At 41.5% G+C, this 27,126-nt stretch overlaps 1 protein-coding gene across 4 annotated transcripts in view; it reads right to left on the bottom strand.

The window, feature by feature from the left end:
• The window catches only part of LOC122782151 (Kv channel-interacting protein 2), a 101,642-nt gene that overhangs the window by 27,628 nt on the left and 46,888 nt on the right, over nt 1-27,126 (bottom strand). Inside the window, exon 1 of one of the 4 annotated variants that reach the window (XM_044046371.1) lies at nt 22,678-22,882. The exons of the other annotated variants lie outside the window; for them this stretch is intronic. Within the exon in view, the coding sequence (XP_043902306.1) occupies nt 22,678-22,765 (88 nt within the window). The 5' untranslated portion in view covers nt 22,766-22,882. Of the gene's footprint in view, nt 1-22,677; nt 22,883-27,126 lie in introns of those variants that run through there. 4 annotated transcript variants of the gene reach the window in all.

Consider the following 27,126-nt stretch of genomic DNA (forward strand, 5'->3'; position numbering starts at 1 on the left):
AAACTGCTTCAATCGACAGTCAAGGAAATTACAAGATTAAGAAAATAAAAAAGATGCCACTATGATAAAAAGCTGACATTAAAAATCCTGTGTCTCTAAATTATTTGCAGGGTCTTAAAAAACCCAAACACTTTGTTTCTTCTCATCACAATAAAGAGAAACGTTTATCGCATCAAACTACTAAACAACTGGGTTTTCTGAGCAGCGGCATTGAATAATTCACTTCAGTGGGTGTCATGTGTCTGCAACATGTGTGCAGACGTCTCACTATACTAGCCCCATGTTGCTATTGCCCCCTTCTGTCTTGACATGAAATGATCTAAACGTCAACTGAGAATAATGTCGTCTGGAGGTTTTTTTGTCCCCCTGATGAGTCCTTGAAACTCTGCATTCGTCTTTTGTGCGTGGTATGAGCTAAAACACAGGACAATCAGTAAATTATCTCACTCGTCTTTCTTTCGCCTAAGTCTCCTATTGATTTTTCCAAATTCCTTTTGCTGTTAAATATGCAGTAAGAGATGCTCTGAGAATTGAGCAACAAGAGAAGCCGACGGACAGATTCATACGTTTCATGACAAACAGACACGGCTCGCTTATTGACTTGCCTCTCAGTATGTACAATCATAAGGCCTCACGGGAACACTGTAACATCAGTATTGAGTTCAGTCACCTTGGTGAAGGAGGACATGTATCACGCCTGCAGCTCTCTTTTCTTGTAGCGCATTTTAAAATAAAACCCTTTCCACATAGCCGGAGGTCGAAAACAACATGGTAGTTAAGCAGCTACATGGCTGTGCACTATCGATCTTTGTATTTTCACTCTCTAATCCACAGAACGTGCTAATTGGAGAACATGACTATCGACCGGCGCCTTTAATAAGGCTTGACCGACTGTGAGAAGACAAAAATACACAACACACATGCACGTGGAAAATCACAGGCGCGCGTATTGACACGAGGGGAAGACTCTCACTGATGTCGCATGTAGTGATTCCACCTGACGTGAAAGAAAGGCATCATGTGCAAATCAATAAGATATCTGTCCAAAACATGTGTTTGGTAACAATGCCACAGTGTGAGCCGAGTCACACTGATAATCAATACACATCTGACAGAACATGATAGAGAAGAACAGCTTTTGAACATGGTCCGACGAGGGTTTAAAGGGCAAAGATCAGAAACCATGCATTCACAATTTATGACATGTACATTTTTGATGATCTGCCTTTTCTTTTGAACTCATTCAGACGTTTCAGACTCAGACAGCCCTGAGAAAATCCCAATAGATCAGCAGTTTCTAAAAACAGCTCATCTCATGTTCAAAGTCACTTAAATCACCTTCTTTTTTGCCCATTCTGATGCTTGGTTTCAACTTCAGCAGGTCGATTTGGGCATGTCTACATGCCTAAATGCATTGAGTTGCTGCAACATGGCTGCCTCATTAGATATTTGTGTTAACCCTTCGTGCTCATGCGGTGCAGATCTCTGCAACAGGTGCACCCATGGTAAATTGCCATGGGAATAATCCACAACTCCTTATATGGACATCCTGGGGGTGTGTGTTTATAGGTCACATATTCAGGCTTTTAAAAAATATGTTTTTTTTCTGTCTTCTTATGTGTTGTTGAGTCAAAGTTCTGATTGATATTATATCACATTTATAGTAGTGATGTAAAGTAGCAATTATTGTGCAGAAGTCACAAAAATAGAACATTTTTCTTTTCTTTTTGTTCTTAAAAACGAGCCAAGAGAACTTTGAACTGTGACGTATTTCCAAATTTCACAAATTCAAATCAATTAAAAACATTTTGTGTACTTTTTTGCTCAGGGGTGTTTATATATATTTTTTTCTCATCAGATTGTGCTGAAAAAGAGGCTATAAGACACTCTATATTGCACATTCCTATATACTGTATGGTTACACATCATAATGGAAAAAAGCAGCCAAAAAGCTCCGAGTACAAGCATTAGAACAGTTGCTCCGGATGAAATTTCACATGGATTTCTGACTTTATCTTCATACCACCTGTTACTTCATCCCCTAAAGCCTTTTCCAACTGTAGTCTAACCCTAACTGTTTAATATAAATGACACTGTGTGGCACTTTTGACTCATTTAGTTCCACTCATGAGTCAAAAATCCGTTACGGCATCAAAAATGACACGGGCCGTGATTTGAGAAAGTTCAACTCACCTTTCCTCATAAACAGGAAGTAAGACAGTGGGAATATTGACATAAGAATGAGTGGATATATAGCTCCGACTCCCTCCTCGAAGCCACGGAAGATGACCACGGACTCAAAAACCCACATAGCAGCAATAAAGACCAGTGACCACAATCATGGACAGGCAGCCAGGTTTTCCCTCCTCCTGTGCGAGTAATAACGCCAAATGTACTACGTGCACCTGTTGCAAATGAGAGGAAGAAAATCAAAACAGGTCAGCATGCAGCACCTGTTTCGATAAGGCGTGGGATAGTTTTCCATAACGATCGAGCGACTACTGTGAAGGTTTAAGTCCATTATCTATTCTGCAGATCTGGATGAGGCTATTTATGTCATGTATGTTTAGTTTGTGCACCGACTGCATGTAGTGTAAACTACACATAGAAGAAGTTGCCGTTACGGCGCTCGACAACACACAATACATGTGGAACATCAACACGGGCAGCGATGGCAGGCAAACAACAAGTGAGGCAATAAACGGCAACACGGCTGTTGAGTGATACAGGGAGAACAATCTTACTCTGTTGCTCATAACATACTAATAAATGTGAGTCATAAATGACTATCCTGGTTAAACATCGATGATTAAGTTTGTGCTGATCAGCTTGGTAACATAAAGTAATTGTATGAAAAAAGACTGAAGTCACTAAAAGAAAATTCAGCGTTGCTTGGCGTAGTTTTAGGTGTCTATGTTTTTTTTAATATTACCTTTTAGTGTATCATGACTGTATTATTTGAATCTTTTTTATGACTTCATAGTGTGCTTGTAAATTTAATCTGGATACTTTTCATTTGTTTTCTGCTGGTGTTTTAACTGTGTACATTTGTAACTGTTGAGTGTTTTGTATCTTGGGCCAGGACTCCCTTGAAAAAGAGGTTCTTAATCTCAATAAAGGTTAAATGAAGATACTTTTTTTAACTTTTGGTGCTGCATGGATTTAAATTGTTGTCTAATGCAACTTTTTTTGAGGTGGACCCCACGAATATCAGCTGCAACCAAGGGCAAAGCGAATGGGGATGATGCTAATAAATAAACTTATAGTAAACAATAATCTACAGTGCAAAATAATTGCATGTCAGATTAAAAATGGACATCATTATAGCAAACATTGTCAGTGAGATGGTGCTGTATGGTGAGCAAATGAAGACAGAAAATGAAAAAGAACGCTGTGAGGAAGAGTGACAAGTGTATTATATTATCATATGCAGCAAAGGTGCAGTTACAGAGAGAAATGACACGATCCATAAATGTTGGATAAACGTCTCAGTACATTTTGCAACTTGAATCACCCTCCACTAGAGGTCAGTGTAGATTTAAGTATTTACAACATATTCTTTTTCATATTCATACACATTCATGGGCTGCCTGCTTGAATGGAAACTGAGTCTAGCTTTATATCATGTAGCTTCTTACATTTTAGATGCTAAAATGATCAAATACAGCTGTGTGTTCGGGCAACAACGGAGTCCTGGTGTACAGGCCTGCATGTGGCTGATCTGCAGCTCGATCCCTCACCTCACACTCATCTTCTCAGTGTGTCCCGTCATTATTTTTTGACTGACTAACACCAGCTCTAGCTGAGTGGCCAAACACTGTTGCTAGGCTCACAGTCCATCTGTTGGCATCTAGATGAATGTCCCAGTGGACACAAAAGGACAATGAGAACAAGGGGGGGTACAGCTGATGTGATGCGGAATCAGCCCGCTAATCAAAAGGTACAAAATGATCCAACCTGTAAGGACACATCTGCAAACCCTCCCATGACACAGAGGGTGGAGAGCAGAGCACATGTGGACGAGGAGAGGAGAGAACCATGATTGCCTCTGACAGTCAGGTCCGGTCAAATGCTCTGTTGTGTTAAAACTGTCAACTGTCACCAAATAGAGCGAACAAGAGTGAAGCAGACTGACAGAGGGAGACTGAGAAAGAGAGAGACAGAGAGAGACAGAGAGAGACAGAGAGACAGAGAGAGAGAGAGAGAGAGAGAGAGAGGCTGTCGTCATGGACACATAACATCAATTCTCCAGGTTTGTGCACAAAGCCACACACACACACACACACACACACATATACACACACAGGTTATTCTTCTGTTCATTTGGAGACAGCCTAAATGAAGCATCCCTGACCCTAACCATAACCAGTTAATGCCACATCCTAACCTTAATTAAACCACATTTCACATCTTGGCCTCAGAAATGAGATTCTGCCACATTAGGGCTAGATTTTGGTCTCCATGAGGTCTACAAGGTCCGAATTTTTGGCAGAATAGGCAACATAAACAAGCGCTCACACACACACACAGTGAAGAGCAAAGTTTAGTAGACATTAAAAGACAAACACGGCACACCTCATAATAGTGGTCATGGAAGCCGAGGAGTCCCCATTAGTATTCTGCAGAGCAGCAACACACACACATACACACTCATACAAATACTTGCACATGGAGCAGGCAGGTGGCTTATTTCACAGAAGAGATAATAGTTTCTAATCCTCCTCCTGCTTCTCTTCAGCATGTGAACGTTTGCCTGAACAGGTATCAGAATCATGCGAAAGCACTGCTTTCTAGGATTCTGCCCATGATCTGCCTCAGTCATAGATCGTGATCTGTGACCACGTGAAACATATTGTTTGTGCCACCGTCCCAACACACCACAGCTGAATGGAGATGAGAATTCTCATTCTCATTGTGAGCAGCAAATGAATCATTTTGGACGTTTTGGACAGGATTTTGATTCTGTTCTGTTAGAGTCACATATCAGAGTAACACTCACATCTTAAAATGCAGAGCACTGCATAGTGGGAATTGTTCATATTTCACCAAACTCTTAAATCTGACCCATATACTGTATGGTTTTTATTCAAGACTGTTTAACATAATGTGTAAAACTCTGACTGGGGCTGTGAGGATCTGGTGAAAAAGTCTTCGGGCACTGGCAGCTTTGTTGTTTTTATGTCTGACAAACTCTGATCATAATCAATTTGCATCAAAGTTTCCCATGCTCCTTTACAACAATGGCAGGCAAGGAACACAGGTCATGACGTGGTGCACAGTGTGGAGTGGGCTCTGCGGCTATAAATAGCCCTCGAGAGGAATCAGATCTGGAGAACTGGAGGTGGGAACTGATGAATTCACACATACCCGTGCGTGTGTGTGCGTGTGTGTGTGTGTGTGTGTACCATTCACACACTCACAAAAGGCTTGGGTCTGTGGATACAGGGCTGGAGTCAGACTGACAATACGCAGACTCTGAGCCAGACGAGCAGACAAAACAGCTGTGAAGAGACAGAACTGTGAGAAGGAACAGGCTGAACCCAACAGTACGACTGAGAGGAGGGTAGGAAGTGACATTGAGGCTACTAGGTAACAAAAAAATGATCCTGGGGAGGGGCTGACTGCTGTGTTGATGTAGAGAATGACGAATGCAAGTGGTGCAGTGATGCCAATGATGATGACAGAGGGAACAGGAATAAACACTTTGACATGTACACAACACGGTGGGCATGTGGAGTGCTGAAGTGTCTAGTGTTCATGTGGCGTTCTGACCGAGCATGCAACCTTTCAAGGACATCGCAGCATTTTTTTAAGACATGAAACTGCAACACAAAAACAAAAGCGTCACGAGGTGATGTGCCAATGCTTGAACATGCCGCACGCTGCACTAAAATCTTTACAGCACGACATGTATCTAAGGAGTTGTTGCTTAAAGCTACAGTCTCATCCACAGGCGATTAAACTTCTCCGTCCCTGAAACTCTCTGCCAGTACTGACACGTGTTTACATACGTTTATCGTCAGACTTCATGCTTTTTGTTGTGTGTCTCTGCAGCAGTGGGACATTATTACTGGTGCCACACAGAGAAGGTGAAGTGGAATAATGGAGCCTCGCGGTTTGACAATATTGGTCAAAGCCCATCACTAGAGGACTCTAGAGGAGGTGCAGAAATGTCATTCTCTCCCACATAATTTACATCATGCTGACAGGTTATTATGGAATCATTCATTTATAATGGCCCAAAAATCCTGCCTCGTGAACCTGAGATTGTCTCTTTCCTGTTTGTGTGTGAGTGTAGTGGAAAAGAATCCCTCTGTAGATCTGCAGTGTTTAGTTTTAGCTTTGAGCCTTATTGCATCTCCTGTGTGTGTGTGTGTGTGTGTGTGTGTACCTGTGTGTCTTATTGATGACAGCCATTTATAGTCCCCCTCCTTTTTGCCCCTACTATATCTACTAATTGGTCAGTTTCATGAGACTATTGTGTGTGTGTGTGTGTGTGTGTGTGTGTGTGTGTGTGTGTGTGTGTTGCCCTAGAGCTTTATTTACCATACTGGGACTAGCTTTGTTTAATTCAGTTTCATTAAACGCTTGTTGACTGTAAACAAATACACACACACACACATATGGTGTGTATGGTGAGTACACTCATAGACATAATAATGTGTGACTATAATCATTGAGTTTACCTGTAATCTTAACCTAACACTGTACACTGCCAGGACACACACACACACACACACACACACACACACACACACACACACACACACACACACACACACACACACACACACACACACACACACACACACACACACACACACACACACACACACGACTGACAGGCATCAAACTGATGACAAAGAGCCACTCAAGCAAATGACAAAAACAGGCGACACAATTATTGTGATTGAACGAGGAGAGACACTGAGCACTGTTGTCAATCAAAAATGAAGCTTCTCTGCAGGGACAAGATATATTTAAATGATCTCATTTGGTTTTTGTTTTATTTAATGTGTAATGGTTTTATTTTGTTTTGTGCCATTATTTATTCAGGAAAGAGATCTTAATGAAAACTTTGGCAAATGGTAAATGTTGTGTACTATTTATATAACGCTTGTGGATTTTAAGTCTATGTTGATGACCACTTAAAAGACATAAACTCAGGCTTTACATTAAACACAAGTCATTAAAACCCAGTAACTCACACTCATATGACATATTCTCTCTCTTAAGCGTCGTCTCTGCTTGTTTTTCTGACCCCGACTTGTTTCCCCAAGTGCGACAGGGCTGTCACTTCAAACATATATCAAGTTCAAACAATTATAACCTGAGGTTGATCACTCCTCGTCGCATTTCCCACATGTAATGAATCCGCCACTGACTCACTCGAGTGGAGCTAACAGCTAAGATAACAGGTGAGTCCACAGATTTGCTTCTTACTTTGCCAGAACCTGAAGTGCCTCCACACACACACACACACGCATTGCTTTTTTTAGATGCTCCACTCAAAAGGAAGCTATTGTCTGCTTATGTCGGCCAATTTTACAGCAAAACACAATACAATCATTCATTTAAAGAGTTTTTTTTTCTCTAAGGTGTGCTCACAGCACCCTCTGCTGGATGGTCAGATTCTTCTGGTATGAGGAACACACGATCAAACAAGGAAGCACTTTTTTGTCAAAGTTTGACCAGACAGCAGAATGCTGGATAAAAAGTGACAGTCCTACTTCATCATGCTTCATTTTTCTTGCTGCCCCTTCGACCTCATCTTCCACCTCATCACTTCCCCTTCACTTCTCTCCTGCTCTCACCCTCTTCTCACCCTCTCTCGATCCCCTCTCCGACTAGAGGTCAGCGGCACAGTCTCTCAAGGTCGTCCCTGTCCGAGGTCTGGCCTCCTCATGCCTGGATGCCTGAGTGGAACAGACAGCGCCGTCCCAACTGGGGACCATAAGACTTTTAGTGCCTCTGACCACAGGCTTCCCTGGTGAATAGTCCTGATGTGCATCCTCTCTTTGTTCATATCCGCTGCTGTCCATTAAAGAAAGTGTGACTCAGAGAGAGAACGACGGGCAGATGAAATGATAAGAGTGGCTGGAAGAGTAATAATCAAGCATTTGAGAAGATAACACTTAAAACCTGCACACGACAAACAACCGCGACGAGGCTGCAGGGCAGTGTTGGTATGTGTCACGCAGACGGAGTGAGATGTGGTTGCTGCTTGTGGTTAGAAAACAACAACCGTAACAAAACAGCAGATTATTATTCCGATCATGGCAGACGTTTTCTAATCTCGCTGAGGTGTCAACTGCTTCGCCCGCTATTTCTTACCACCTTGATGGATGAGGGCATTCACTGATGTTGATGATCATACTATTACAACAGAACGTCAACTGTGCGAGGACCGTCTCGCATTTAACCCTCAGTGCTCGCGTGGCACGGTGCATCATGGGTAATCTGCTGCGGGAATAATACACAACTCCTTATACAGACAGTCCTAAAGTAACATACAAGGCGTAGTAGAAGTAACAAAACAGACCGTTTTTCTTTTATTTTTGTTCATAAAAACAAGCCAAATGTGATGTATTTCCAAATGTTCTTGCTCATGTGTGTTTATATAGTTGGTGAAAAGGGAAAAAAAAACATTTCATCAGATTGCCTATAGGTTGTGGTGCAAAAAAGGATATAAGACACTCCATATTGCATCTGTATATACGTTTTGACATGGTAAAAAAAACCAAAAAAACAAGCAGCCTAAATGTTCTGTATTCTAAGAGTTAAGCTCCAAAGTCCAAAATACAACTCAACACTATGAAGTCTTGTTATTCTAATATCAAAAACAGGATGTGTTTCATCACTGACTGATCATATTGGTGTTTTTTTAAGAACTAAACCCCCCTAGAGACCAGTTTTAAAAGTGTTAAAGAGACCGTCTGTCTTGCATGATGGTAAATTGAATCTGGCAGTTTGAAATTGAAGACTCTAAGATGTTTTTAAATAACTTGTTTGTTCCACTGACTGTATATAAAAAATGGACAAAGTCTTGCAGTTGCAAGACACAACTCCTGTGCGACTTGACTGCAATTTGTGAGTTTTTGAAACCAGAAATTCACAGACGTCACCAGCAACCACACACCTACTGGACAATATCTGACAGTCTGGGAACATAATTTACAAAACTGACATCGTATTCTACTGAAGAAGTGACACCAGTGATTGAGAACCATTCAAATGTAGATCTTTTTGCCAACTTCCTACATCTATAATGATAACACTTTATATTACACCAATATCATGTCATGATAATACCATCTTGTTTTTAAATGTTGTGTTCAGGTACCGGCTTGGTATCAATGATGATGTTAACAGTGTGGTAATAAAGAGATAATCCAAAATTTAAATGTATACTCCTTGTGCTCAACACACACACAATGGTTCTGTTTCAAAGTAAAGCTGTTCATATTCTGATTAACACAGTGATTTGTTAGCAGGAAGCACCTGTGGTCATTTCTATGCATGAATCATCTCCATCTGTTTGTCGATGGTTCCACGGTAATATCACATCAATCAAATATTGAAGGATGGCCGTGGCTCAGACAGTACAGCAGGTCTTTGGAAATAACACCGTATCACTGTCATACTGTTTTCTCATTTTAATCACACCATTATGCTGTAATTATATTAGAAATAAAACAGCTCCAATGCTATTAACATTGTGTGTACTCATCATAATATCAAGTGTTCCCAATGATGTTGAAATAGGACATTTGTGTATTAAATGTGTATTAAATTCACTACTACAAACTTTGTTTTCCTCTGCTGTGGGGCGCGAGTACACACACTGTTCACTGTCACATCCGTGCAACAGGAGCAGCGTAGCCCGAGTGAGAGATTCCTGAGGCGTTTAATAGCTATAGTTAGATTTATTCGCCGCTCTGATGGCTATACTTAGCACTAAATTTATCCACCTGCCAGGGGAACGTGTCAACCAAGGATGGAGCAATACATGTTCACTGACTTACTGTAGTGAGCCTTTCATGACTAAAAGGGGCCTGGCTGAAAAGGGGAGCTGATTAGAAAATTAATTATTTATTAAAATGCTACTAAAAATTTCCCCTCCCCTTGAAAACTGGGGTAAAAAATGGAAGCAAGTCATTATAGGTGTAAATGGAATGCTCTGAATGTGAAATAAGGGCTATACGTTTTTAATTAATGAGAGCATGTGTGTGTGTGTGTGTACATAGCGTAAAGGCATCTCACTGCATGTGTGTGTCTCTAATGGTGGAGCTTCATCAATCTCAGGGAAAGATCAATAACGTACTAAACTGTTCTCCCCTCGCCTGTGCTTAATGAATGACTGGGTGTGTTGATTGCCCACAACACGCCGTTACTCTTCCTTGTTCTTTCTTTCTCTCTCTCTCCCTCTCTCACACACACACACACGGACCAAGGACCAGACAAAATAGGTCAAAATGTCCTCCCAAAGTTTGGTTTGAACCAAGATTTGTCCTCACAGCTTACTACAGACACATCCCAGCTCACAATCTTTGGTTCCCAGAACGTTACTTTAACACGTGTGTGTGTGTGTGTATATCTACATGCACACACACACACACTCAAACACACACACACACTCTTCAACCTCATTTGTTCTCCATTCTTCTCTCACTCCTCCACTCTTACCAACATCAATCATTTCCTTTGACCTGACGTCGTCCGTTTCATCGCTGAATAATACATATTGTGTATTTGATCACATTAAAGAAGTACAACACTTCTTTCCCTTGATCTGACTGAACTGGGAAGTAGTGAAGAGCAGAAAGTGCTGACCTACTTCCCTTCTCTGGACGAAAATTCTTCTCTAAGAAACATGAATGAATCGGTTTTATGAACATAACTTTCAGTGTGGTTCTCTAGTTTACAAATCTGCAATAATCAGTTCTTTAAATGGCAGCTCTGCATTCAGGACGGCTCATTGGGTCAATAGTTGGTTTTTGGCAAGATTTTATAATGTCTCTGGGACACTGTATGATGCAAAATGGGACATTTTTTCATCTATTTATCATTCATATATTAATTATTTATCTATAGAGTTCTTCATTTGGTTCCTACCCAGGCTAGAACTGTTTTTGTAAGTGCTGCAGAGAATAGAATACATATTTATTGTCATTACTAGAGACACATTTTTGTGTATTAGTCCGATATAGTTTTTTTTAGACCATTTATGAACGTATGAAGCTTTTAACAACACAATTGTGCCGAGTCATTTCCTGGAAATTGCTTTTGTTTTGTTTATGATTTAAATGTTTACAGTTATGCATGTGGTAATCCGATCCAGTGATTTTGACCAGTATCAGTATTAGTAGTTATTGTTATAAAAAATATTGACAAACCATTTAGCAGCTTTGTTGTATTATCAGATGAAAACACAAGCATTCACTGTAGTCAAACAAAGATTACTGAAACACTTTAAACAACAGCGCACAGCAATGCAACACAACAAAAACACACACCACACCATTAGTGGGTCATAAATAATGCATAATTACTAAAGTGCTGGTGCTGTGATTAAGGGGACGAGAGGTGGGGGATGTCATGTCGTTGGTAATGTATAAGCAACATCTCCTTCAAAAATGCATTAAACTCAATCTCCGCGGAGCCTCCTGACGTGCTGCAACCTATCAAAGATTCTAACCAGGTTTTACGAAACCATTCTTCACATAACTGCCTCTGTCTGACGACATCCAGAAACATGAGGGTTCTGTCAGATGTTTGTGCAGATTTAGGATTCACCACAGTCCTGTTTGTTTGTTTGTTTTCTCCCTCGAAATAGATAGATATTCAATAATTCTCATGATTATACAACCTGAAAAGCAGACACGTACAACAGTACTGTAGGTATGCTTTCTCCACAAGGTCATGGTTTGGTAATGATGCAGCAGCAGCTTTTGGAGAAAGGACAAGAAACGGGTTAATGATCCGGTGTGTGCAAGTAAGTTAAGGGGAAAACTGCTACAATTAGAGGTCAAGGAGAGAAGGAAGAAACACCTCATTCACCACTCTATTTTACTTTTATTATGCATACACAGCACTTCTTTTGAGTCAATGTATTATTTTTCCTGTAAAGAGCTAGATATACAGTATATTATATGATATAATAGGAGCTTATTATTGATGTAGCTGTGTACTCAGCAAGTTTTAAGTATGGGTGGAAAACAAATTAAGCACGGCAACACAATATGGCAGTTTACTGTAAGAAAAAAGATATTCCTCTGAGACAGAAACTGCTTGATAAGTTGAAGGTTTAAAGGAAATGATGGATGGACAGTGCACACACACACACACCGAGATACAAACCCTCAGTTTTCACCGCTTCACCGTGTTCTGTTCCGACATTACTGTTCACATGATGACACCTCACTATTTTATCAAACAATATCATTTGGCCCCTTCCTTTTATAACTGTGCTAAGAGAAAGTGAGAAATCCCTGACATCAGAACAAAAAAAGAAACCCTAAAGTTATAAAATAAATCTCTCTGAGAACAGAGAGTGCACTCACTTGAACTTTGGAACTGCCATGAAAGCAGCCGCAGACTTTTAAATTGCCATCTGAGTAACAGAGTTGTACTGCAGCGTTTCAGCAAATACATTTAGGTTTAACGGCCCAAACTGTGCATTTATGTCTGCTATAAAAATCCCATTTGTATTATTTCTTTTAAGGTAAAGACAAGTACACTTTGACATTATGACACAACAAAATGCCTGAGCCACGGGGTTTATATATTTGACTGTCAAGTCATATCAAATGTCTTTTATTGTACAGGTTGTAGTGCAGCAATAAAATAGAGTGTACAGCATCCACACTGACAAAAGTGTAAAAAAGTGTAAAAGATACAAAACTTGCAGAGTCCAAGTATACATGTGGAGGAGAAAATCGATTTATTAGCCGTGTACGTCTGACTCTCCCTCCTCAGGTGGCGCTGTTTCTCTCTAGAAGCTAGTGCGTATTGAATCAGTTTACAGATGACCTTTGTCACAGAAAAACAAACGGTGAACGGAGAGATGGACGGTGCTAGATCGAGCACGGCTCTCGTGGTTGCTGTGCTGCCCGAAGAAAGTCGCCACCGCCGCCGTATGATCCGGGAGAAATTATGGGTCAAAGTCCGACTCCAGTCCGACTAAGTGCATGAAGGAGTAATCGGACTATGAATGACATTATCCAGTATGTTAGTCCAACTAAGAATAACTCGATTTCAGTTGGACTAATGTGTTTACGTGACATTAAAAATAAAAATGAATTATTGTCTTAGTCCGACTAAAATCAGGCGCAGATGTAAACGCGAGTGTCTTATCAAATAAAAGGTGAAGACGTTTTTTAAAAGCAGTTTTGAATCAACAGAGGAAAATATGAAATTATAAAATAAGACGGAATCACTTGGACTACACAAACAATATAATTCCTTTCCCAATAGCTTATCTTAGTACCTAACTTATTTCCTTCTTCAGATGCCTCAGGTTCAGTTTCCACCAAGTGCTTTCTTAACAAACAAAGGAGACTGCAGGCTATAATCACAACCCCATGCATGCATTTCAATACAAGACAGCACTGTAATCACATTCACCGTTTAAAGCAATCCACGTCTGCCTTTCAATAATCTATAATCAAAGACAGATGGTGAAACCCGTATCCTTTAGTTTCTCCCCATCTTCTCTGCAGACTGCATCAAATTTCTCTCTCTCTCTCTCTCCATCAGTCACACCTAGTTTTGCCCCCTCCAACCCCCTGTCACACAAACTGCTACTAATAGAGGTTTATTTTTAGCATATGTGAGGTGTGTGTGTGTGTGTGTGTGTGTGTGTACACATGATGGATGAAGGTGATGTTTCGCACCTTTCTCAAGAAGAATAGGGGAGCGATGGACAGAGGTGAATGGGAGACCAGGGGCGCAGGGGTTTTGAGCGAGGACACACACTGTGCAGATGCTATTACTTCGCAGGGAGTGTGGAGTGTGGAGGGAGGAATGGCATGAGGTTTTCCACCATGTGAAATCCCTGCCAGCACAGCAAGCTGACCTACAGTACAGCAAGAACCCGAGGATCAACAGGCCACACCAGCAGATGATAACGCTTCAACAAGACGAAGGATAACAGCGACCACCTGATATACTGCACCGTCCAATCCAAATACAACTCACTCTGGTCTTTGCTTTGGGCAAAAACAACATTTAATCATGAATCACTTCTTCCTGGCTGTCTTTTCCTCTGTGTCTCGTGAACAGTAGCTCAGAGGTGATGGAACCTGTTTTGAGTCATGTTCGATGGAGAAACGACATGGTACGATGTGGCTAATTTAGCATCTGACTCAATCAGCCTGAGCGAAATATGAACAGCATGAAGCAGATTAGGACTTAAACTATTGGACACTTGCCAGAGAAAAACAAACAAGGGATAATAAAAGCAAGCAACGGACAGATAGAGGGACTATTCAGCATACACAGAGTGCACCAATAACTACAAACCAACTGTCGATTTTCTTTTAATAGCTCGAGCTGGTGCCATTGCATGGGCATAAAAATGGTGGCCATGTGCAAAAAAAAAGAGTAATTTCTGTAAATATAATATCCTGAAAGATGATTATATATCCCTCTCCTTCAACCTTGAACCTCAACAATGGGTTTCTATCAGGCCGCGTCTCTGATCTTAGCTGTGAATGTGCAAGTCACGAGGTGTAAACAACAGACAGAAACAGACGTGCAAGAGGAATCAGCCGCGGTGAGCTCACCTGAGTGCGAAGCTTCACACGTCTGGCGACAAAACAAGTGTGCTCTCGAAAACGGATTTGAGCCCTCGACGTGATCACATGTGACATGTCTACTGCAATAGACATGCCGCACAAATGAGTTCACACAAGGCTGATTAAGCTCCTCACCACTCTCTGTGTGTTTCTTAGTATGGAAGCGTCATCTGACAATATTCCTGCACTGCACACAGGAAGTGATCCTTTTTCTGTCAAGACAGACAGAGGCAACAGTGAGCTAGCATAGCATGACTGAAAACACAAACTTCTATTGCTCGAAAAATTGTCCGGCAATTTGGGGGGATTCATTCTTCATGCCCTCATCCTCCCCTGCACTGCTGCTGCTGCTGCGGTATACACAGGAAGGCAACCTCTATCAGAGCTGATAGTATTGCTTGACATAACAAATGTGTTGCATCATTCCTGTTCACGAGGAGGCACCGAGCCGATTAGCAGAGATCCAGCTACGTCACAGAAAGTGTCATCTTGAAATCTGAACAATCAGCGGAGGCCTGAGGCGCTCGAAACATCAGTGCAATTCCAGAAGACAATTTGTTTTTCTTGTATATTCTTGTACACATATATGTATATATACATATATATACACATACATACATGTATAACACTTGGAAATTAAATTAATTTTCTACCCCAGAATATAACAAATTTAATTTCCAAGTGTTATGAGTGCCCTGCAAAAGGGTTAAGATCACTTATTTGTATAATGTCACACAACAGATTATCAAATGACAAAACAGCCGTCATAACTTGATGCTGCAGCAAACAAAACAATAATCTCAAATGAAGTGGAACCAAATCTAGCAAATTAATTCAAATATATTTGCCCTGCGAGTCATGGCTGCCCAAACCCTGAGGCTTCAGTGCTACTTCCTGCTGTTTTTTTGTTTTTTGTTTTTATATCATCCATTATGCCAACATGCAGCTCAGTATTTACTCCATGGTAAAGCACACGAGCAGGGGACTTCCTCTTGGAGTTAAGGTGTCCTTGTGATAATGAACCATTCCCTTCCTACTGCGAGAGCCATTACCACACACTGTGCGTGTGCGTGGCTAAGCCATATACCCAAACGCTAACCCCTGTGAGAACTCATCAGGACTTCATCACTGACAGCACGCGCTTTATTCGAGATGCCTATAATTGATGTTTGATGTCAATTTCTGTTAAGAAAAAAAAAAGAAAAAGGGAAAGTGATGGACAGGCGTGTAATGACATTTGTCAGAGACAAGAGGGAGGGTGCAGCGATAAGACTAAAATTTAATAAACTCCACATGTGTATGAAAGAGATAAGTTCAGAGGAAAGACGCACACACATATTCCTCACCTCAGTGACACAATGCATAATTTTCTCTCAGTTAACTGAGAAAGTTGAGAGTGTGTTTACGAAGCGCTGACGAGCTTCCTCATCAAACAACAGCGTCCAAATGTTTTCATTAATACATAATGTAACACCATCTCGTCTCGACACAAACTCACACACACACATATGCTCTGCGTCTCTGCTGTGGCCAAGACTCACACAGAACATGTTTTATTTATATATGAAAGGTTGATAAAAAAATCTCTTTGGTCATCGCCACAAGCAAGCTGAAAAAAAAAAAGAATTCAGCAGCGGTGAAAAGCAAAGAGTATGAGGTAAATGTGTGTGTGTGGAGGTGTCAATCTGAGCTGATGTGTGTGTGTGTACGTGTGTGTACGTCTGCACACCACACAAAGTAATCAGATTACAAAGTTCATTGGCCTCTGGAGTAAGTTTAACACTGGATTTAAAGAAGGAAAATGACGTGACGATGTCTTGGTGCTGATATGAACACTATGAAGAGTATGTGAAAGCCTCAGGTAGTTAAAAGGAAAGGCAAATAAATTATTATTTACATTTATAGCTATGTGTGAGTTATTTTATCACTTATGGCACACAAACAGGAAGTTGATAAGTGACTTCATGATGCACCAGTTTCACCAGGTGACATGAAACCCACGACTAAAAGCCAACACTGACTACATTTGCAAAAGGGCCAATCAGAGACAGTTTAATGTTGACTTGCTCTTGCTTTTAAAGAAGTTTCATTTCATTTTGTACCAATCTGTTGGTGTGGCAACCTCAGCATAGTGACCACAACATGGCTAGATGGCAATAATAATATTTCTGGGATATAAAATAGTATCCCATCATTTCTGAGATTACCATAGGTTTGATCCATTCATCCGTCTTCTACCGCCTTATCCTCCACATGGGGGTCTCAGGGGACGTTGGGGCCAATCCTAGCTGACATAGGGTGAAAGGTGGTCCAACTTTCCCTAATCCCCAAATCAACTGTGGGAGGAAACCGGATGGCCAGTGAACAGTGATCTTGTAGCTTTTTCTGATGAAATAAGAAAAATGTAAGCTGTGCTGTTCACAAAGTCGGTCTTGTTGTTATTGTACGACTAACAAATGTACGTAGAATTTTTTCTAGGCAGAGAGAAAGAACTGTCTGGTCAAAAAAAAAGAGCCAGCTACAAAACTCAATAATCCAAAAATGACGAAAAGATGCTTTGTGTTATTAAACATGATTCTATTAACCACTGTCATCAATCCTTGGGAGAAATAAGGGGACGCTATGTCAGATGGATAGTGCCCATCAGGAAAATCTAATTTTGAAAAGGCTACCAGAAACTTTGTGTGTGTGATGTGATGGAGGACAATGAGTTCTCTGGGTTTGACTCTTGTGACACTGACGTGTGTAAATGGTCGGTATTTATATCGCACTTTTCTAGTCTTGATGACCACTCCAAGCTTTACACAACAGACTTGCAGCACGCTGTTGATCACTCATCGTTCATACCCTTTCACGACAGGAGCAACGTGAGGATAAGTGTCTTGCCGAAGGACACATCGGTATGTAGACTATTGGAGCCAGGAATCAGACCCAAAACCTGGGTTAGGGTGAAAGACGACTCGCCGAAAAAGATTTGTGTGACAGTGTCGCGAAAAAGCCACACTGAGATTCTCCCAGTGTCCTAATGTCATATCAGAAATGAAGCGCTGGCACTTAAACACTAACTTTATACTGTACGATGTAAAATAAGCAAAGTTAGTGTCTTCACGAACACAGCAAGTACTGCTTATTTCTATAGTGATTCAGGGGTATTTAACACAAGCCAAAGTCATTGACAAGGCAAAACACCGACTGTGGAGCAAAGACGTTATAGCTCATAGTGTTGCTTATCTGTCTGTCGAGTGGTTAACAGGTTGGCCCCTCCCCCCCACAAAAGACAAATGTAAATGTAGATAACGCTTCTGTTCGCAGTCTGTCTATTGAATATTTTAAAGTGGAACAACATATTTATATCGTTCTTTTATTTGTATCATTGTACATTGAGATTTGTGGCACAACTCATCATCCTCCAGACAGAAGAAAACCCTCTAGTCTAGACAGACACAAATAAGATCATGAATATGAATATCTTTTCATTTTCACATCAAACCGCCGCCTACCACTGAATGGAATTCATTTGTCCTGTATTTATGCCAAAAGCGTGCAGTGAAAATGTTTTTGTTATTTTCACAGAATCACGACGAAAACTCCGGTTTCCAGACAACATAACGACACTCGGCAAAGGCACGTGTCTCTGACGGGGGACAGGAAGGAGGGATAAGGAGACCTGTGCTGTCAGCTTGGACTGAATGTTTTGCATGAGCGCGAGGTGGAAAAGCAAAACCAGATGGTGTTTATGAAATATAGGTGTGTGTGTGTGTGTGTGTGTATGAGTGTGGACATGTCTGTAGATAGCTGAGGACAAAGTAGGATTCAAACTTTGTGAGGACAATTTTGTCTGGTCCTCACAACTTAACCCTTTAATACCGAGCGTATCGCAGACAAAGGTAGTTAAGTGACGGTTTGTGCCATCGGAATAAAATCCTGGGGTTTGTGAAAGCTGAGAAGCTGCACGTCAAAAGCCAACGTGTGGTTATTACGGTAATTTCACATGTGCTGTTTCAGGAAGCCGACAAATCAGCGTCTTTGTCGCCAGAGAGGAGAGAGTGGGAAGAGCACCTGTAGTTTCCATCTTTTGGCAATAACAAATGTTATTTTAATGTTTTATACTGTTCCAATTTCAAATTCAACGTACAGAATCTGTTGTCCGTGCAGAGCTGCAGTGTTTTTCTAAATAAACCTTTTTGTTTTTCTTCATTTTAAATTGTTAAATTGGAGATTATTCTGGAAAAAATGGACAAAAGCACTTGGTTACAGGACATTCTATGGTTAAAATAAGCAAAAAATAAAAATAAAATAAGTCCAGACAGACATTTTGTGGGTTAGGTGTTAAAGGTTAAAAGGCCTCTTTGGGAGAATGCTGTAAAAGAATGTTTACCTCTTTAGCACCATTTCTGGCATAAACACTGACCTGGTCAGGAGCAGTAGTCGTTGTCATGGAGACTAAAATACGGTCCTAATAAGGAACCTCATTTAAGGTTTGTTTGGACTGTCCAAATGAGTGGACGTCAACGCAGTGTTCCACAAATTTGTGTGTGTGTGCGTCTGAATGTGTGTGTGTGTGTGTGTGTACAGGCTAACAGTATTTAATTAAACAGAATTATAGTAAACAGAGCCAGTCCTGATATGGTAAATAAAGCTGTAGGGCAGGACACGCACACACACACACCATACAGAGTCTCATGCAACAAACCAATTAGTAGAGAGAGTAGGGGCAAGGAGGGTGACTATAAATGACTGTCATCAGTAACACACACACACTGTGGTGTCGCTAGATGCAATAAAGCTCCAAACACTGTGTAGGTTCCACAGAGAGATATACATACTTGTAACTGCCAAAGCTAATTGTTGACACAGGAGCTTATCCAGAAACACACCATATCAAGGTGCAGTAGACTGAATTAAATTTAAAAAAAACTGCTCTCCTGTCTTTACCCGATAAAGTGGATTCAAATGCCAATGAACCTGGGGCCTCTTTTGCAGATATCATCATCCTCTGCCTCCATGACTGGACCTAAACGGCACATCTTTCAGCGCCTCTGCACAGCCATGCTTGAATTTTAACTGAATTGTAACCTTGATGAAAATCCCCATATACAACAGAATGTACAGTTCAGTCCTCACTGGCTCCTGTTGCACTGGTGCAGACATCTCTTTCTCCTTCTCTCACTCCGTCATTGGAGCAGTCACACAAGAGCCAGTAGTCATGGTAACACCATTCTTGGTAAACTTAAGGATGGTATGTATGCACACACACACACACATTATGACCCAAAAATGAGAGGGAAAAAACAACGTATGTAAAAAGTTGCCCGGACGGTGAGTAGTTTTCTTTTGCAATACGTGAAGTTAAACTGCATTATTCTTTCTTTTATGATCAGACTTTATTGATATGTGTGAGTGTGTGTCTATTTGTGAGTGCATTATGCATGCATGAGGCACCCAACGGATGCCAGGAACATCTATTATTACGGCGTTCATGCATTTTAATGGGCAGAGATTGACCAAATTAGCGCTCTTACAACCTCTCCCAGGGTTCTCGGTGCCAAAGAGCGACACGCCGTGTGTGCGTATGGTATGGGAAGTGAAACAAACAGATATGAATGTTAAATTAGGCTACAGCGAGTCAGTGATACGCAAACACGTCTTTTATTTTATTTTCATGCAGTGAGCAGTCTTACAGAGACTTCTGCAGTTAACTGAGAGCTTAAAATGAGATTAGACAGTCATTTGAATGCACACTGCGTGTGCCAAAATACTCAAAAAACAATGGCGGGTAACATTAAAATAGAAATGAATATCCATTACATCACATTCAAGTCATCGCCGAATGGAAGGGAAAGGTGGGGGCACAGTGTTTGTAGATAATTACTCAGAATTCCTCACGTGGGAGTCGCAGAAACTCTACAGTGGTGGTTTCATTAAACAAAAGTAGTTTTGTTACACTCTAGACTCACAGAGTTTATGTCTGTGTGGAAATAAGGGATTGGTGGTAAATAATAAAGTCTGAAGTTTGCGGAAATGTCCACGTCTGTGTTTCTTTGGGCTGCAGTATCGAAATGAGAAGTGAAAAATGAATCATTCAAAACCAACAGCTCGTTACAGAGGATAGAAACATCGAGTTTGATCCGATCAATAATCTTCTGACATAACACGTTCAGTGAACTCCACATACGAGAGACTGTTGGGATTCAGCTTTGGAGTCGAGTTTAATGAATCTGTAAAATCGGCAGAAGTGAAACTGCACAAAATGTGCACTTAAACAAAGAAGAAACGCTTCAAACTAGACCTATATTGAAGTTGCATGTGGTTTTGGATTTAAGTTTGTTGCAGACACGGAAGATGACACCTACAGCGTGAGGACCATTGCAAACTCACTTGGTTATCTGACAACAACAATGTTTCTCGTCTGACAACAATTCAGCATCAAAACCTAACGATGTAACTGTCCATGAGTTAGTGTTTAATGACTTTACTGCACTATCAGCTATTGGCACAGAGAATAGCCTTTATCAGCATTGTACTACATACACAATACAGGATTGATTCATTGTGGGTTTGAGCTTTAAATGGTTTCATATCATCATGCGGTTTCTCTTTTTCACACGTGTGTTCCGAAAGAATAACACATCTACAGCGTCCCTCCTCTCTGTCTGTCTTACAGTATGTGTGTGTGTGTCTCTGTCTGTGTCCAATAGCTGCTTTCAGAACACGAACACGGAGCTCTGCAGATGTCAAAGTCTGAAAAGATAACGAGGAGAAAAGCAGAGGTAGGGATGAGCAGCACGGATGTCAAATTAGCATTCAGACACCGCTCTATTGACAAGGTCATCTAAACAGCTGCTTTATCTCCACCTTCTAGGATCAACCGCTCAGATTCAATAGAATCATCCTACTCTGTGGCGTCTTCCTCAAGGCAATGAGAGCTGCTGCTCAATATCACTGACAGGAGGAAGAAGAAGAAGAAGAAGAAAAACAGAGGGAAATGGGTGCAAAGCTTAGAGGCACGCTGTCAATGTAGGCAACATGACAGAGGGAGTTTAAGGCAAAGACTAAAGCTCAGTGGAACACAGTGTGAGGATATAAAAGGAAAAAAAGTACCAAGGAAAAGATTTGGACTAAGTTTACAGAAGTTGAAATCTCACTGCAGCTGTACGGACAAGAGGAGAGGAGAGGAGAGGAGAGGAGAGGAGAGGAGAGGAGAGGAGAGGAGAGGAGAGGAGAGGAGAGGAGAGGAGAGGAGAGGAGAGAGTCTGGGGAAGAGTGAGTTGATGCCATACTGAGAGCTGGCTGAAGGGTTGGATAAAAGGCTGTGCAATTCTTTTTCCCCACTGAGAGTTTCTCAATGGAGGTGGAATGCCACAGGCTTCCAGAGGATGAGCGGTTTGACTGCCAGCGAGGGAAAGGGAGGATAGAGGGGGGCAGAGCTGTGAAGGGAAGTGGAGGGAGGGAGAGAGGGAGAGAGGGAGGGAGTCAAAAAGGCAGACTGAACTTGTTCTTCCCCTCTTTCCAACACATGAGTGCTCACTGTGCATACAGATTATTGATTGTTATTGTGCATAACATGAAGTTTAAAAAATAATATGCTCGCAAGCACATGGTCATGTGCACATATGCAGGGAATGATAATATTTAGACTAACTCACTCTCTCTCTCTCTCACACACACACACACAGAGTGAGGAGTACATCCATCATCATCGAAGTGTAAGACAACCTCGACCACAGACACTACAGCAGAAGCAAACCATCACTTCTGCTCGTTACACAACTCCAGCGAAGAGCAGCAGCTCCACTTTCTGACAGACATGGAACCACCAGCAAGATTCTGGGTGTGGAAGTGGAAGTTTGTTTTTGTTTGATTTTTTTTTTGTGCCTACCTTGGGTGAGTGTTCCCATGAGGAAGCGGTAGAAATAGCGAGCCACCTTGGTGAGCTGCCTCTTGCACCTTTTCCTGCACTGGCTCATCTTGGTCCAGTTGTGGTGGAGGTGGTGGTAACAGTGATGCTGGTGTTACTCAGCTATGCTGCCGGATGGAAGCAAGCTTCCAAGGTAGGAGAGGAGCAGCAGAGAACTGTGCGTGTGTGTGTGTGTGTGTACAGTATGTGCGTGAACAGTCTGATTGGAGCTGCTTCTCTTCTTCTCCTCCTCACTCACCCCTTCTCTTTCCCCTCTCTTTCGTCCTCCCCCCCTCGTTCTTCTCTCCACCTGTAGGGTACTAGCTGTCAATCAGCCAGCTGCGCTCTGTCTCCTCCCCCCTCATGCTCTGAGGAAGCCTGTTCTGACCTCTCATTGGCTGGGAGGGGAGTGTGGCGGAAAATTACGGACCAGCACTCATGTGAGGGAGTGTGTGTGTGTGTGTGTGTGTGTGTGTGTGTGTGTGTGTGTGAGCAGTAAACTACAAGAAGACTGGCTTGAGTAGCAGGTGGTGGTTTTCTGCTGCTCTCCAGCTATTTTTCTTCCACTTGAGGCTTAGCTTCTAGTGTGTGTGTGTGTGTGTGCGTGTGTGTGTGTGTCAGCAGGAGGTTGAGTAAAGTGACAGAGGAAACAAAGCAACCCAATGAATTAGCATCACGCACCATCCTTCGCTGTCTGTTTCCTTGCTCACTCATTAATGATATTCCCAACACAGACAGGGAAAAGATGATGGAGAATGGAGGTAGATGGGGGGGAGTGCAGGTACACGTTGAGACGGATAAGGAGGCGGAGAGGGGGGGCAAAACTGCTGGGAATGCATAATTAATATCTTTCCCTCCTCTCTCCAGTGTGATGAAAGAGAGAAATGGCTCGACACAAGAGAAGAGGTTGTTGGACAAATACCAGCTCTCACCAGTCGATGAAAGGATTATTATCTCCAAGCAGAGAAGGAGGAGAAGAGGGGGGAAAGAGAGGAGGAGGGGGAGGAGGAGGAGCTTTCAAATCCTGTGGGTTTTTTAGAAAGAACCACATTTGTTCATGTGAAGCCCTTCCGTTCCTCATCGTTATCGCTCTGCCTCCAGTGTGTGCGTCTCATCCAGTGTCAACACTCGCACTCGTCACTACACATGGAAACACAGTCACCCTGTTTTCCCTGTTGACACATTTCACAGTTTTTCTCTCTCTCTCTCTCTCCCCACAACTGCCACATTACCCCACTCAACGGCTACCACTCCACCTCTATTCCCTCTCTTCCTCCGTGACGCTGAATTAAAAGTGATTACCGTTACCACGGCAACGCCAGACTCCATGGATTTTTCTGGTAGTCTAAGTGGCAGACAGACACACGCACACACACACACACACACACACGTCTGTTCTTCAGATCAGAGAGAAAATCAATCAAACGTCAGGCAGATACTTCCTCTTGACGCTCGTTCTCATTTAAAAGTCACACGGATGAGTCAAAGTACAGGTCGACTGTTTGACAGCAAGTTGTCCTCGACTCTTGCCGAGTAAATGCAGCATGAGCTGGCAGAGTAAAGAGCCTTAACATTAAGTAGAAACACAAAGGAACTTCTGTGTCCAGTGACTCTCAAAAGACAAAGGCATCAAAGAACATAACATGATAAAGAGACACGGCGACGAATTGTCAAAGAATTGTCCGACGCAGCTAACGTGGCTCTTACTACAGATGGATGGACCTCCAGGGCCAGAGTGGGAGATGAAAAGCTCCATAATGCAGACCCGACCACTTTCTGAAAAGCCACACAAGTGAGCATCTTTCTGAAGCACTGACACAAGCAGTGACAGAATGGAACGGAAACCAGAATAAATATATAAACATGTAAATGCAGAAATGTCTCTCCTCATACTGTCTCATAATCTCTGGATTGTTACAATGATGTGCTTAATCCCTAATCAAGCTGCCTCATTAGTTCAGTTTTTGCATAATTGCATGACAAAAAGAAATCGAATTATTAGGCTATAGATCTGATACATCGTATTTGTAGTGTAAAAAAAACCCGTGATATGATATGATACCTGTGATGAGAAGCGTTCCACCCCTAGCATATAGGTACTATCGGTCATTCATTATCCTGAGGTGTGTGGAGGAGGCGGGCCTATAGTTTTTCTAACCATGTGTATAGTTTGTATCCTAATTTACCAACATTTTATAATAGAAAGTAATGTGGATCTGAACCGTACCTGTGCCCGGGATGTAAATAAATGCATTATATTCAAAAGGACCTCTTAGGATTGGACATACTTATTTGATACTGAACACGCGTTCGGGAAAGTTGGCACAAAAGAGCCAAAATGTGCTGGTTTTTAATGGTTAAAGCGCCGTACAGCTGTTACCAATGGTGTCACCAGTGATGGACAATCTTAGGTTTTACACGTTCTTGTTGTTTTATTCCAGTTAAAACATTTGTATAAATACATGTTGGTCAGTTTTCTTCCTTGCAGGTATCTTAGTATATAGAACAGTTCATATGTTGATGGTATCTGATCTAATCGTAGACAAAAAGCCCTACTCAAATTACACCTAAATCACACAATGTGTAACTTCAATAAAGAACTTAAATTAAGTTAAATAAATTGTATTATTTATTCAGTTAGCTGTCACCCAGGGATTGGGCTTTCTACTGAACAAGCTTCTAATCCAGACTCTGTTACCACAGGCTCTGACATTGTCTGTGAGGTAGAGTATGTCAAACCGTCTGCAGATACTGTACCTCACAGGTTTGCCGAGGACGTAGAGACACCTGTCTGCAAAGGTCGATGCTGCATCAGCTGAACCGGCCAGACAAGAAAAATCAGAAACAGTAAAAAAAAAAAATCGAGACAACACATTGTCAAGATTATAGATATAGAACATACATTGATGATTGACACATATCCAGGATTTGCGTCAAGAGTAAGATGACTGTTCTGTATAAATGTTTCTAACCAGGAGTATGAGTCACCACCACCACCAAGATGTCCACTGTGTGAACCTTGTGGAGCCAAGTCTAGATTCAGTCCATTAGCAATTATTCTCAAGAAAAACAAACAAAGAACACAACCCCTCTGTGGACAGCAATTATCAGCTGACAAAATCTTTCCTATTTAGAAGAAACATGTAAATTGACACTTCAATCACATTCGAGTAGCTCTCCGTCGCTTTAATGAAAGGAATAAATGTGGCACCAGTGTTAAAATGTCAATAATGGGATACAAAGAAGCTAGAATTACCACAGAGTGACAGTAAGCCTACATTAAGTAATGCAATTAAACTAATGGAAGATGGTGGCGCATGTAAATGCAGCAACTCTATGCTCTCTAATGTTGCTAGAAATACAGATTATTTATTAACGACTCTAATTCTATATCCTGTGTTTTCCAATGTCCTGTGTATTCACATTTGCCCAAAACAAATTCTACATGTACAATTTAATGTTCATGAGGCCAAAAAGATGTTTTTGACCTTGATCGTTGGCCACTTAAATCACAACAGTTAATGTCTGTGAGTATAAGTGAACATCTGTGCCAACGTTTAAATGATAATCTCCAGGCAAAGTGGGGTCACAGTGACCTTTGATGACCAACTATAAGAATACAATTGTTAGTTCCATAAGAAACTGAATTCCCTACTTGTGTTCTTAGTATATAATATAATATAATATAATATACTGCATAAGAATAATAAGATCAAACGTATTTCACATGGTCATACGAGTCAAAGTGAATGTTTGTACCAAAGCTCAGGTGTTCCCGAATGACCTCACTCACAAGGCAACACCTTGGCCTTTGACCACCAAACTCTTATAAATCCATGTGCGAGTCCAAATGATCAAATTAAAAGGATTCACAGTAAATCCATGACACCACATATGAAAAAAGGCGCGCACAACAATGGAAAATAAGGAGGAACAAATCGAAAACACAATTCTTCTAGTCACGGCCTGTGCCCGGCGTGGAGACGCACAAAAAAAAGTAATTAACAAAACAACAGAGAGTCATAAAAGAGGCACATGCTGGCGAACAGATGGACATGTCATACAGACAAGAAGGAAGATGAGTTAAGGAGCCGGCAGACTGCACTGCTGACCTGTCAGTGAAGCTCTAGATCTGCAAGCTGTCTGAGTGATTGGATCCATCATTAGGACGGAGACCTGCGAGGCGCGCGGCCTGACCCGACTATCAGGAAACTGTCAGAAACATCAACGCCCCCCCGCAAATCCGTGGCTCTTCTGACAGGTCAACAGGGACATCAAAACCACAAATCTAAACTCTTACTTTTAGTTTTTTTACTTCAAACTCAAGGTTTGTATTGATTTAAAGAAAAGCTTTGGGGCAGCAGTGGTGGAGCGAGTCGTCTGTCAACCAAGGTTGGAGGTTCAATCCCAACACCTTTTCTCTGTATGCAG

Source organism: Solea senegalensis, linkage group LG15 (assembly GCF_019176455.1).
Source record: "Solea senegalensis isolate Sse05_10M linkage group LG15, IFAPA_SoseM_1, whole genome shotgun sequence".
NCBI classification, from domain to species: Eukaryota; Metazoa; Chordata; class Actinopteri; order Pleuronectiformes; family Soleidae; genus Solea; species Solea senegalensis.